Source organism: Solea senegalensis, linkage group LG12 (assembly GCF_019176455.1).
Source record: "Solea senegalensis isolate Sse05_10M linkage group LG12, IFAPA_SoseM_1, whole genome shotgun sequence".
Lineage (NCBI taxonomy): Eukaryota > Metazoa > Chordata > Actinopteri > Pleuronectiformes > Soleidae > Solea > Solea senegalensis.
The window spans coordinates 17,544,472-17,558,245 of NC_058032.1; the positions used below are offsets into that span (position 1 = coordinate 17,544,472).

Here is a 13,774-nt window from a genome sequence, read left to right on the forward strand (position 1 = left end):
CTGCGTGGCTCCTAAACCTGTTCACAGGTCAGTGAACCACATTCATAAGCAGGAAATGGTTATGGTACACTCACGAGGTGTATAAATGTATAAATGAACAGTGTGGATAAAGCATTTTACATATTTAGTTTAAGGCAACCTAAAAGATGAGAGGTATGATAGGAGCAGTGAGGCTGCTGTCACATCAGGCAGTAATATACACCACCTCCGCAAGGGTGAAGGGTCGCTCAATCAACCACAAAGCACTTTGAAAGGAGATATACAGTACATGTGACACCAGACACTGGAAGACACACAATGATCCTCCACTTAGCCACCCGTGGCTAATGACTGTCAGATGACGTGTGTAATAAAAGCAGAGAGCGTGTTGTGGTCCCACCGGTCCCATCCGACTTTATAATCAGTTAATGAGCAGAGAAAGCTATTGATAACTCACACATGCGCATGCAGCCAACAACAAAAAAATGTCTCACTGATTTTGACAAGAGTGGGTCTCACACACAGCATGTGCTTGTGAAGAATCCCACAGGTGATGGGTGTGGGAAGCCCACTCCATGGGTCCTCCAACACAACATGACGCACACAGTGCAATCAGTCTCCTGTGCAGAGGACACAAGCCCAGGAGACTGAAACACAGATCTGCATGAATGTCTCCACACATGAGTAAGTCAAAGTTTTCTCTGGGATCTCTTAAAAATGACCCAAAATCTGCTCTGGAAAATATATTCAATGAATATGCACAGTGGTAAGAGGTCAGTGAACAGCAAAGAGGCAGTGCGGAAAAAATGTCCTGTGGACAGAACTATAAATATATCCTAGACCTAATGATAAGTTTTCTTTATCTTATTAATTTGAACTCTTTTGAGACGTTGTACATGTTTGTTGTAAAGGAACTTTAATGCAGTCCAATTCCGACAGAACATGTACATTTACATTCTGTACAAAAACTGATGCACAGTGACATTTGCAGGCTTTGGTCCTCATTTAAATGAGGAAACCACTATGTGTGTGTGTGTGTGTGTGTGTGTGTGTGTGTGTGTGAGATCGACCACTCTGAGAAGAAAATGTTGCTGAATTTTACATATTTTTAGGACTTACTGACTTTTTGTTTTACATTATTCAAATTTGGCAAGGTGGTTAGTATCACATGTTGTGAGGGGTTACAATGAGACATTAAACATTTGAAAAACAGAATACTTATGTATTCAAGGAATTATAGAAAATATACATACACGGAAAATAAAAATGGATCCTTTGAGTTAAAAAAAAAAGTTATTTCAGCGCAACTTCTTTTAAAGTTATATGCCAGCGTGACAAACACTCAAGTTCAATACATCTATTTCAATTTCAAATCTAATTCAATTGTGCAATACATGTATTATTGGTAGCTACTCTCTTTCAATCTGTCACAAAAAAATTGGAAAACCAAAATAAAAACCTGACCAGCCAAACCAAAAGTTATTCTTAGTAAAATCAGACTTGAGGCTTGTATGCCATGGGATAAATTATTTTTTGTCTATTTTTTTTTCAGCTCACCATCCTATTGGGCTCTTTAAAAGAAACATGCCCCACTTAATGCCAGGCATGGAGAATTTCAATACTTTTCCATAATTAAAAGTTCACAAATGATTGCTCACCACTGCTCTGCTGCAAGTCTGTCCTTTTAATCGATTCAAATCTGCAGTAGTCCAGTGGATTTAGTGGTACGACTGTGAAATTGGTTTGGAGGAATTGTTAATTAGGATTAGGGCAGCACGTGGCAACAGGCTTGTTAGCATAGCTAATTAGCCTAGCAATTAGCTTTAGAACTGCTAAAGCGGCAGTAATGCTGCAGCCAAGTTGTGAAATGACACTCACCAAGTGCGGGGGATTGACCAAAAGTCCAGAATGACAGAAGAGTTTATTTGGATTCAAAATGTTCTTTGCAGTGATCAGCTCAGTGTCAGGTTGTTCCTTCCAGAAGAACATGTCATGAATGAGGTTTGACTCTCTGAGTTCAAAGCAGGAGGAAGTTGCAGTTGATTGGGTCACGGTGAGGAACAGGTTCAGCAGCTGATAGGTTGGCAAAACAGACTGGCAGCTGGAAGAGCCAATAGCTACATCATGCTGAAAAGAAATGGGGTAAAAAATCGAGGGCTAACCAAAACACATACCAGAGCAACTGATTCAATATTCTGGAGTGAGAAATCTGCTGCATTTCTACTGATATTTCTTACATTTCTTATCCAAACAACGTCAAAGTCAGCACTGAACACACTGGTGCCCTTAGTAAGTGACACATCGGAGAGTTATGCAATAAACAGGCAGACAGACAGATGTTTCTTGCTTTTATGGATAAAAGTTGTTCTTGTTGCATATTCAGGAAAAGATGCAAAACAGGTTTTAAAAGTTTTTCTTGAAGCAGACTGGGTTTTGCCTCACTGCTTTCCCATTTCTTTTGAGTGCCCATATGCCCCATGGAGTGATGAGCTCCAGAGAGGTGCACTCGCTCGCTGTTCCCCTGTATAAACAGCTTCAGCTCCTCCAGCTCAAAGGAGATTTAGAGCCTGTGGATGTGCAATAAAACTGAGTTTATGTCACTGTGGCGAAGAGGAGAAACAATCATAGAGAATGTGGATGAAAAGAGACTGATAAAAAGAAAAAAGTAATAGTTGGGGCAAAGATGGAAACAAGATGATAAAAGGAGAATGTATAATATTAAGATCCCACCACTGGGAGCAGCAGTGACGAGAACAGATGACCAGCCAACCGTTCCCAGATTAATGTTGGAGAGTGTTGGATACTCATGAGAGATTACATTAGCTGAAACACGGGGTAATGGAAGGTTAATAAGGATGAGCCAAATAGCAAGTGTGTCCTGAAAATGTAGATGGGGGCAGACAGAAGGCGAAGCCGGTTGCGGTTGAGTAGAAGAAACAGGAGCATTAGTGCCTGTGAGAGGAGATGATAGGAAGACTGCTGCGCACAAAGAGAACAGATGCCAGCCTAGCAGTGGGAAACGGGGACCACACGGTGAAATCTAGATTTCTCCTATTTTCTCTAAGTAATAAAACAATGGCACTGCATCGCCTCATTAAATGGGTAATCGAGGGTGTGAGAGCACTCCCCTCAGCTCTGAACATCTCTCTCTCTCTGCCATCCTGTGTCATACTCTCTAACCCTCTCACACTAGGCCATTGTCACACCTCCTCCTCGCTGTTTCACACCATGCTTTCAATCTGGTTTGTCAAGGAGCACAGCCACATGCTGAATAAACGCTTACCTGGGCAACAGGTCAAAAACCCAGCCCAGACCAATTCCTTTCAGGGGGTATGGAAACTCCAATTATCTCCTTAACAATCATCCCTTCGCAATTATCTCCCCATCTGCGTATCAGTGTGGACAGGTGCAGAGGGACGGTCCCGCTCACTCGCTTTCTTTTCCCTGACAGAGGAAGTGATGGAGCTTGATATGCGGAGGAGTAGGAGGTGGACACGCAAGCTGAATGCTAATTCATGAGCCACTGGGACATAAAGTGTTTTTGTGGGACCCGAGCAGAAAATCCCAAACTATCAAATGACCATTAATATATCAAAGACCCTGATGATGTCATTAAAAAAAAAAAAAAAGCAGAATATTGTCTTGTTAGAGAAGCTCTAACAGCAAAAGCAATCCCTTTTGATAAACAACTTTGAAACTGAAACTGACATTGATGCAAGAGCAGTACATTACTATGCTCATGTGGAAATACCATAGATAAAATACTTACTGCAGAATTATTCTATTCATTCATTTTCATTCATTCATTCACTCTCAACTCCAGCTGACATCTGGCCAAAGGCGGGGTTCCACCATGGGCAGGACACCACAGTCCATCACAGAACCAACATACAGAGACACACAAACATTCAAACTCTGGAGAAGCTGGAGAACACAGGGAACATACCAAAAGAAAGGTCCTCAGTCAAAACACCGACAGGTGACGAGTTGTAGGAATTTGACTCTTCATTTCGGTTTGGTCGAACCATCTTGTGAATCTGTGACCACCCTGCTGTGAGGCAAAGATGCCAACCATCAAGCCGTCGTGAGTTGTTTCCAGAGTTACAATCCATGAGTATGAGTAAATGCTGTTTCAACTTAAATTATGGCAACAGATGTGGAAAAATCTGTCCACACGAGCTTACTTTTATTTCCAAGGTGGAATTTATTCAGGACAATAGTCTTCGCTTGGAGAAAGGTTGTGTCAACAGGTTTTTTTGGCAAAAATGCAGAATATTGGTTTGCAAATGCACCCCCATTTGCATTTACATCAAAATAATATCCATCCTGCTCTAATGCTGCAGTCACACCAAACATGAAGAGAATTTAGGTTGCGTTGCATAGCAACTTTGGCTGCAGGATCATTTGTGTTTACTCCATCTTCTGTCCACTGATTGGAACTTGAGTGAGTGATGCAAATAGATATAAACTTGACATAAACGGCGTTTGCATCTAGAGCCATAATACAATCAGTTTCAATTTTGAGCACAGAGTTAGCGCTATAGCTAGAATAACTTGTAAACAGGGTTGTATGTTTTTCTTTTTGCTGTTGTTGTTTTCTGTTTGTTGTCCTGTTTAGCAAGTAACTGTTGCAGGTCAGTTGTCTTTGTGAGCATCTGCTCTGCTGTGTGTGTGTGTGTGTGTATGGATGACAACAGCAGCCTTTGTTGTCATTGTAAGAGCAATTGCACTATGTCACAGTGTTTAATATGCTTGTAGGCAGTGTTCCTCATTAAAGTACGCAGACGCTCCTGAGATGTACTGTATGACAAAAAAGGGACTCTGCTTCTGTCTCTACTGCAAAAACATGACAGCTGCCATCATCTGGTAATCGTCCCTCCACCCTGCAGCACGAATCCTGGGCCTCGTTCTCAAACACATTGTTTTCTAATTGCCAGCCCCACACGTCTCAGCTCAGACCTCCACATCCCAATTGTCATTACCTCCAGAGATGACAGATTTCTTTTAAGTTCTTGCACAGAGCCTGGATGAATACAGAACGAATGAGAGCAGGCTGAGCAATACAATGAGAACAAACGGGAACAGAGTGGACACAGCCACCTGTAATGTTTGTGTGATTATTTGGAGAACTACAGGTGTTTGTGTTGCTTTGGGCTTTTTTCTTGTCTTCACAGCTGATTTCTCCAACAACAAGCTGCTGGATGGCTACTGTGGTTACATTTAAAGATTCAGTGTGTAAGAAGTAGTGACATCTAATGGTGAGGCTGCAGATTGTAACAAACGGCAGACTCCCCTGCTCATCCCTCCCCTTTCCCATGTGCATCGAGTACCTACAGTACAGGATATCATTCTTCATTTCCATAGCAAGTTACATGCTCTGGGTGGTTTGTCCAGTTAAGGCAGCTATAGTAACATGATGTCATAAAAACTTTTTTTGTGATTACACACAGTCAACTTCTGCCAATAAACCCTCCTAAATGTCACACACTGGACCTTTAAGTGGCTCTTAAAGGCGGCCACATCAGAAGGTTATAGGAGATTAAATGACTGGTTGCTTAATTTCCTCTTCCATGTATCTCCTTTATCTCTTTCTTCACCCTTGCTGCATGCCCGTGTCACCTCTTTCTTTCCTTGGCAAAACACAAGTGTGCACACAACACACAGAGTCTCTCTTCTGCTCCACACTCTATCTCGCCGCTGCTGGGAGAGCAGTTCTGGCTGATCTGCATTGATTGCTGTGGGCCAGTCTCTATCCCTGGCACCAAATAAAAAATAAATAAAAAAATTCTAATTCATCAAACCAGCACCTGCCAGACTGTAGCCCAAGAGAACTACCGTGACTTCCTTGTTTTTCTCCTCGACATGAATCCCTTTGTTTTCTCCTTGACAAATGGCAGTCATGTCCCAAACAGTCAGGAGGGAGTGGTGATCTGCTATCAGGCCGACTTTTTCAACAACACACGGAGCACATGGTAATCCCTCGGAACATGTCCTGTGGAAGTCAGTCAACGCAGCTGTGTTTCAATGAGTGACGCAGTCACCTTCAACCATTTTAACTCGAGCACCGCGATGGAAATGTGGGCAAAACACGACAGCAAACAGACAGATTTCCCTTATAGTGTCTCTGAGTAATGAGTACTTATGAGTACTTGAATGCATTACAGGGCTCAGAAGAGCCAGATCAATTCTCTCTTCTTTTCCCCCCCTGTGGGGTTATTATTACATATTTATGCTCACAGCTACATAGAGTGATAGGTTTGGATGTGGTGCAGTAAATAATACATTAAATACATCAGCTCAAGCTTTCTCCCTTTCGCGTTGTGTGTGTGTGTGTGTGTGTGTGTGTGTGTGTGTCTCCACACTTAGATTCAGCAGTCAGATCATGAAACAGGACTGATGACGAAAAGTTGGGACACACTGATATAGCTGGAGTTGTTTTTTTCATGCATGTGAAATGGTGGTTTTGGTTTATTACTAATTTGGGGATTTTGTTTTATATAGTTTTGGACACCAAAACTTTAAGTATTTAGGGTCAGAAGTCCAGAGCAGTGGAGATTGTGGAAAAGCGGTGAAGAAACGTGTTCAAGCTGGTTGGAATGGGTGGAGAAAAGATATACAAGACAGTGGTGAGTCCAGCGATGATGTATGGTCTAGAGACGGTGGCACTAAGGAGAAGACAGGAAGCAGAGCTGGAGATAGCAGAGATGAAGATGTTGAGGTTCTCTTTGGGAGTGACGAAGATGGATAGGATCAGGAATGAGTCAATCAGAGGAACAGCACATGTTAGATGTTTTGGAGATAAGGTCAAAGAGGCCAGAATGAGATGGTTTGGTCATGTACAGAGGAGGGATAGTCAGTATATTGGTAGAAGGATGCTGGGGTTGGAACTGCCAGCCAGGAGGTCTAGAGGAAGACCAAAGAGAAGGTTTATGGATGTAGTGAAAGAGGACATGAAGTTAGTTGGTGTGAGAGAGGGGGATACAGAGAACAGGGTGAGATGGAGGGGGTTGATTCGCTGTGGCGACCCCCGTTTATCGTTTGTGTGAGTTTGACCTCTTCAGGCTGTTAAAACATGTCCATCACTCTTGTTAACCATATAAAAACAGCCGTGATGAAGTAGTACATATTACCCTATTTGAGAGGTAACGTGTATACACTGAAGCAGCATATCAGGAAGTCTGCTTGGTTAGTAATTCATTCTAGCTTTCAAACAGGTTTGGTTAACCTGGTTGTGTGTTTCAAACCAACCTGACTGCCGATGCTTTCTGCCCTGTCAGTCTTCTCTTTTAGGATGAAACAGCAATCACAAATTTGAGCGGTAAGTGCATTACTCAATAAAAGTAGAGTGACACTTAGTCGAGCATATGCTTCATACATTTAGTTTACTATATTTTTAGATTATTTTTACACCAGATTATTTGAACTAATAGATTATTTGTATTAAATCTCCCAGTGTTGTAGAAGACCCCTGAACTAACACGTGAAAACACATCCACACCAAAGTAATTGGCTTCGAAGCTGATGCCCCATTTCTTCACTGTTTGATGTGAACTGCTGCGGTATTTTTTTTTTTTGCAAAATCCTGCTGATGAATGTCAGGGAAGAATTCAACACTGTGAGGAACTTGGAAAAGAAGTCATAGCATCCACATGCCTGCCTCTACAGCAAACTCTCTGTTAAAGATCTTTACGAGGCTGTTGTTATGCTACACAACTCTAAACCATAAGATTAATGACACTGCAAAAACATGGCATTCCAATATTACATCTTGCCGTGATATGACTGAAATAAATTGTAATATTTAATAAAAATTACGGAATCTTTGCCGCAATTCTATTTGAGTGTTTTAGTCATTCTTGGTTGACTAGGGAATGAAAAGTGAGAGTAGAAAAACATATTAAAAGATTTTTAAAAAATCTGATCTCCCTTATTTCATGTCACATCTGCTAGTAAGTGACTGAGAAAGCATGAGATTATTTGTTCCACATTCAGTTTGTCACTCCCAGCACCAAACTTGCAGGACAAAGAAAATCATCCTTCAATTGGACCTAAATGTTAATCAGATTAAAGACTTATATAGCTAGGTCACAGAAGTGAGTACATGACGTGTTTGATCTAACTGACCACTCTACACACTGTCTCTGTAAAGACTACAGTGCACACCTCAATACCTCAGCTATAAATGTTTGTTTTCACCCGTTGGCATTTTTGATTTTACATCTTAAATCCAACAATGCAGGATTAGATTTACCTCCAACATTTGAGCACCCCTGGACTTGACCTCTGCGTACACACTCTGTCTGTGACATAGACCTACATACATCGCATCATCCGAAAGTAATTCATATCTGTCCTGCAGGTCTGCCTGGAGGGAAGCAGCCCCCACCTCCACCCTCCTCTCATCTGTGCCGTATTGATCAGCTGAGCAGACCTCCATGCGGTGCTTACTTCATTGATCACGGCTGCCTCATAGATCCTCTTCTAGTTCCCTTTAACTGACCCTCAGAGACCTGAGGGAAATACTGCCGCCGACATCACACTGACAACACAAATCGTCTTTTCCATGAACACTAATTAGTCCTAATGAAAGATTTATAATCAGAACGGCTGAACTGGACAGGAAATCAAACGTGAGTTATGGAATCATAAAGTTAAATTGCAATCTAACTTCAAATCCCCGTGTCTTAAATGTTCAAGTTTGTTGCCAAGTTTAATATCCTACACAGATTGTTAAAAATAATAATCATAAAAAATAATAAAAACAAAATGAAAACAGCTAAAAATGAAGTGAGTTTAGTTCACCATACACGTGTAGGATATCAAAGAGAAAAGGAGATATTGTAGGCGTGAGCCTGCAGGGGATTTGACATGAAGCTAGCGACTGAACCACGTCCTTATTATAAACCCAGTCAATAGCAGATTATGGTAATGTGATATCTAACTAAGGGGAACGGTGACTAATATTCTCCTTGTACACACAGCATCCCTGGCGGTTATTTTTAACCACTGAAAACATAAAAAAAGAGCCAGTCCTGCAAGAGATCACAGGCACATATAGAAAAAGAAGCATTTTCCATACTATTACAGCAGTTCTACTACGGTATGTATCACTTGGTTTGCGTAGGTTGAAAGAAACCTGTCTATCTATCAATCTATCTAACTATCTATCTATCTATCTATCTATCTATCTATCTATCTAACTTTCCCTTTTTTTTCTTTTCCCAGCCTCCCACCTAACACCTCTGCCCTTATCCTCTTGCTCTTTGGGCAGGATGTGTGTGTGTGTGTGTGTGTGTGTGTGTGTGTGTGTGTGTGTGTGTGTGTGTGTGGGGTGGAAGGCCTTGCTTCAGGAGGAAGTGGTTGGTTCATAAGAGCCAGCTGATGAGTATCACCCTCATCCGGAAGCTCCATTCATCCCTTTGCACAAGGGCCCCATTCACCCGCTGCCTTTCACCCTCGTGAACCCCGAGAGCCAAACTCACGCGCGCTTACAGAGGTGAACTGTCACTCACTCCTGACATCCTACACACATGACAGAGTGGGCACCCAGATGCACACACACACACACACACACACACAGCCACGGAGGCTGACTAAATAAAAAAAACTGATCTAGGCTGCTTTTCTCATCGGCCTCTTTAAAAACAAGCCCTGGAGCTCTGATTTATTCCTCACAAATACGTCTCCATGGGCACCACAGCCAAACACTCCTTTGAGCAAGTGACATGCGGCAGGGTGAGGTGTTGTTTTCGCCCTCCGCTGTGAATCTTTCTGACATGCATTCACCACGGTCTGCCATCATATACCTTTGGACTGCAGTGACATGAGTGAAAGAATGAAGGACATTTATCAGATGTGATGGCATAGGAAAATCCCCAATATTACATTACATTACATGTCATTTAGCAGACGCTTTTATCCAAAGCGACTTACAATGGAATTGAGTACATCAGCCATCAGCCTGTTTTGATGGTAAAAAAAACAAAACTGCCAGAATCAGTCTTAAAAATAGTGCATTTAAGTGTTTACGCTCAAGTGAGGTGGAAAGATCATATCTATAAAATGTGGATGCAAAATTTGAGCACAATGAAAACAATTACAACAGGAAATAAAAGTGGAGGAAACGTCCCTCCTGCTTTCACATTTCCCTACACTGGTAAAATAGAGGAAACGGTTAAAAGAGTGGGTGAGAGGAGAATGTGTGGATATGTGGACTGATGAGGAGAAGCACAACATTCTGCCACTTAGTGCAAGAAGCAAATATTACTGCAATAATGAACCAAACATGATCACATATCTACAGCTATTGTTGCTTTTCATTTATGATCAAATAATAATCAGGATAATGGATCTTTGTGAACATTTAAAGCATCTCTTTTGTGAAAGATGATTTCCACCTCATACTTTAATGGAGTTTTAAACTGAGAATCAGATTAATTACAAAACAAGTGAAGCCCGTCAACAGCAGATGCACCAATGAGTCGCTATTGTCCTCTAACAACCTGCTGTTTAAGCTGTTGTCTCTCCACACGGACGCACGTTGTGACTGAGACATTAACCAGGTTTCATCCACTAGCGACGCCATCGGAAACGTTCCTCCACAGCCGGACACTGGGATTCATGTCACATTCCCTTCTGAGCAGAGGACCATCACATTAATGAGGGTGTTTACATTTCATTACACAGCTCTGACTGACTCCCCCCGGCCCAAATAGCTTATGGAGGTGGGGGTGTGTGGAAATAATGGTTTCCAAATCATTTTCACAGCTATTATTACATATTGATGAAGTCAGCTCTGCAAAGAATGCACACCATGAAGGCAAAACTCTGGACATGATCGCCTTCGCCAAGTCTGGTTTTATGAACGGGTTAAGGAAGACTGAATTTTCTTTTACTGAGAGTGTTGGATATTCAGCGGCAACCACGTAATATGAAAGCTCTGACTCAGAATGCCATTCCACCCACTGTACACTGTGCAAATCATGTTTTTTTAGTCAATTATTTTTATTGAATTAGTGAGCCACGACTAAAATCTGTGACTACACACACACGAGCCAGTACAGATGAAGCAAAGATAAGTTATTTGAATTCCGGGCAGGCTTCTAAGTGGAGACGCCACAATCACTGTCGGACAGAAGTAAGTAAACGTCGGCCACTGAGGAAACGTCACACGGCTGGCAGAGAGACAGGAAGCCAGTGTTGTCAGAGGAAATCTCCTTGAAGTGTGTGACTTCACGGAAATGAGTGAGCGAGACACAGAGAGACTCAGAGTAGTCGAGATAAAGATTCTCAAAGGATGGATCGCAGCTGTCTGTCGATTATTTTCATAGTTGGTTGATCCGTTGATTATTTTCTCACTTTATCAACTAGTTGTTTTGTCTATTACATGCAGAACAACGTGGCAAATGTTGAACAGTGTTTCCCAAAACTCCTCAAACCAAAGCCAAACAGTGTAGTCACTCTATCGGAATAACCAATGATCAAATCCGTTCATTTTGAATGACTGTGCCTCTGTGAGTGCAGAACTGACAAACAAGTAACAAGTTAGAGCTCAGGTGTGAGGATCCACTGCTCTGATTATTTCTACTTTTCTCACTGTCCATATGTTGTGCAACAACAGAACAATAATAAAGAAAAGTCATTATTTCACCTCACAGCAATTCATTATTATACTGAGAATCTGTCTGTTACACACAGTCATAATGGGCAGCTCAGCCCTAAAAGTTAAAACACAGCTTATACTGAGCGCGCTCGAGTCTGAAGATGCTGTGAGGACTGGGATGAGGATTTATTATCATTATTAGTGTGTGTTCTTCCAGAGGGGAAAAAAAGATAATCGGATTGTGGTCCGCGGCTAATTACAAGTGCATTTATTTTCTGCCTTTGTTCACATCACTGGAGAGAAATCCTGGCTCTGCGCTCTCAGCTGCCTCTGTTGTTATTTCTACCTCGGTTTAAAGATGCAAAGACGCACTGGAGTCAAAAATAAACTAAACCTTTTGTTACATGACTACCCTCTGCTGCTGCTGCTGCTGCTGCGAAATCCCAGTGGCGTGATCGGAGCGCAATAAAAATCACGCTGCAATCATGCAGAGGAAGAGAAATAAGTCCCACGCAACAGTTAATGGTCTAATCTAATCAAATATGAATATGTTTGCAGTGTCAGGCCTTATCATGCACATCGTATAAGCAATAATACCTTTATACTTCTATAGAGTTTCAATGCGCTCTTGCGCATGAGTGAATCAACAGACTGAGAGGAGGTGGAACAGCCTGGACACACACACACACACACACACAGATCATGGCAACACGGAACACACAGAGAGAGAATCATGTGTTTGTCTGTGAAATGTAGCACTTACAGGCATATGTCATGGAGAAGCTGTTCCCCATCTTGACCATATCCACCTGCGGCACCAGTTTGGGGATGTCCTGGTGGTGCGAGAGGGCGAAGCGAAAAACCTCATATTCGTGCGATTCGGTTGGGAACAATCCTCCTGTTGAGCAGCAGAGACGCAGGAGTTGATGTTGGACAAAGGAAAACACACACACACGCACACATGGATGGTGATAATAAAAAAAAGCGACGCGTTAAAGTGGAAGGAAATGCTGGAGATGCGGCGCGTCATTCTCACCTATATTGATGTTACTTGGGAAACTTGAGCTTGAACCCAAGCACACCCCCAGTAAACTGGTGTAGAGGATGCTGAAGCTTCGCTGCATATTTCCTTTTGCATTGGCGAAGGGGAAGAGAAGAGCCGAAATCCACGCATAGGTTTGTCCGCGCGTCCGTGTGCGTGAAGTTAAATCCCCCGCTTCTCCTGCGATCGCCTCCCGTTAGAGCAGCATTTACTCCGACATCGATTCAGCAGCGGCGAGACAATTATCGCAATGGCGAGAGGAGGCAGGCTCCTTCCCCTCACTCTCTCTCTCTCTCTCTCCCTCTCTTTCTCTCTCTGCTGATGCTCCCTTGTCCTTGGCTGCTGTTGCATGAGACGGAGAATGACTTCAGCAGGAACCGCGCGCGCGCGCGCTGCAAAAAATGCGCACCTCTTGACAAGCTGTTGAGCCTCAGTATCGATTTCAAAATCTATTTTTCCACAATGTGACGACGTGGTGTCACTAGTTTGCTGCTCGGAGACAGAATTCTCACAAGTTAAAAAAAAAGAAGAAAAAAAAAGAGGCAAATTGAGACAGGGATAATATTCCATAGGGAAGAAAAATGGAGGAAAAAAAACTGGTTTGCACAACAAGTGTTGTTCCAACATGAAACTAAACATTTGCACACTGTGAAGTGGACTATAATAGTCATTGCATTACGCAAACAAAATGTATTTTTTGCAGTGTGCACCCTCACAGCGTTCCCACAGGTCCCGCACAAATCGCACGGGATTTCATGGGAGCCCATTCACAGCCCTGCTGGCACAATAACCTACATCACTACATATTTGTGCTGTATATTTTAAACACAACACACACACACACGCCCGCGTGTAATTGAACACATGTTTGCACAACATTTCTGTTTGCCAAAATCCAAGGTAAAAATGTTTGGAAAACAAGTTTACCTTCAATTATGAACTTAGACAAGTATTTGATCCAGGTGATTACAAGAGAAAGGGCGTGTGTTGCGTGCCTGTGTGGGTGTGTGTGAGTGTGAGAGAGAGGGAGAGAAGAATTTAAAGCTGCAGTGTGTAACTTCTGTTGATTTGGTGTCCTCCTCTCAATTTCCAATACTTTTTAATAAATACTGTAATGTTGTCCTTAACCTTAAAGTCTATGTAAAGAAAAC

At 42.3% G+C, this 13,774-nt stretch overlaps 1 protein-coding gene across 11 annotated transcripts in view; it reads right to left on the minus strand.

Moving 5' to 3' along the window:
* The window catches only part of gria1a (glutamate receptor, ionotropic, AMPA 1a), a 74,975-nt gene extending 62,058 nt beyond the window's left edge, over window positions 1-12,917 (minus strand). For all 11 annotated transcript variants that reach the window (XM_044039939.1, XM_044039949.1, XM_044039938.1 and 8 more), the window contains exons 1-2: window positions 12,618-12,917; window positions 12,345-12,479 (exon numbers count right to left, since the gene is read on the minus strand). In XM_044039939.1, coding sequence (XP_043895874.1) covers window positions 12,345-12,479; window positions 12,618-12,705 — 223 coding nt within the window. In that variant the 5' untranslated portion in view covers window positions 12,706-12,917. The remainder of the gene's footprint in view (window positions 1-12,344; window positions 12,480-12,617) is intronic.
* Between the last annotated feature and the right edge of the window lie 857 nt (window positions 12,918-13,774).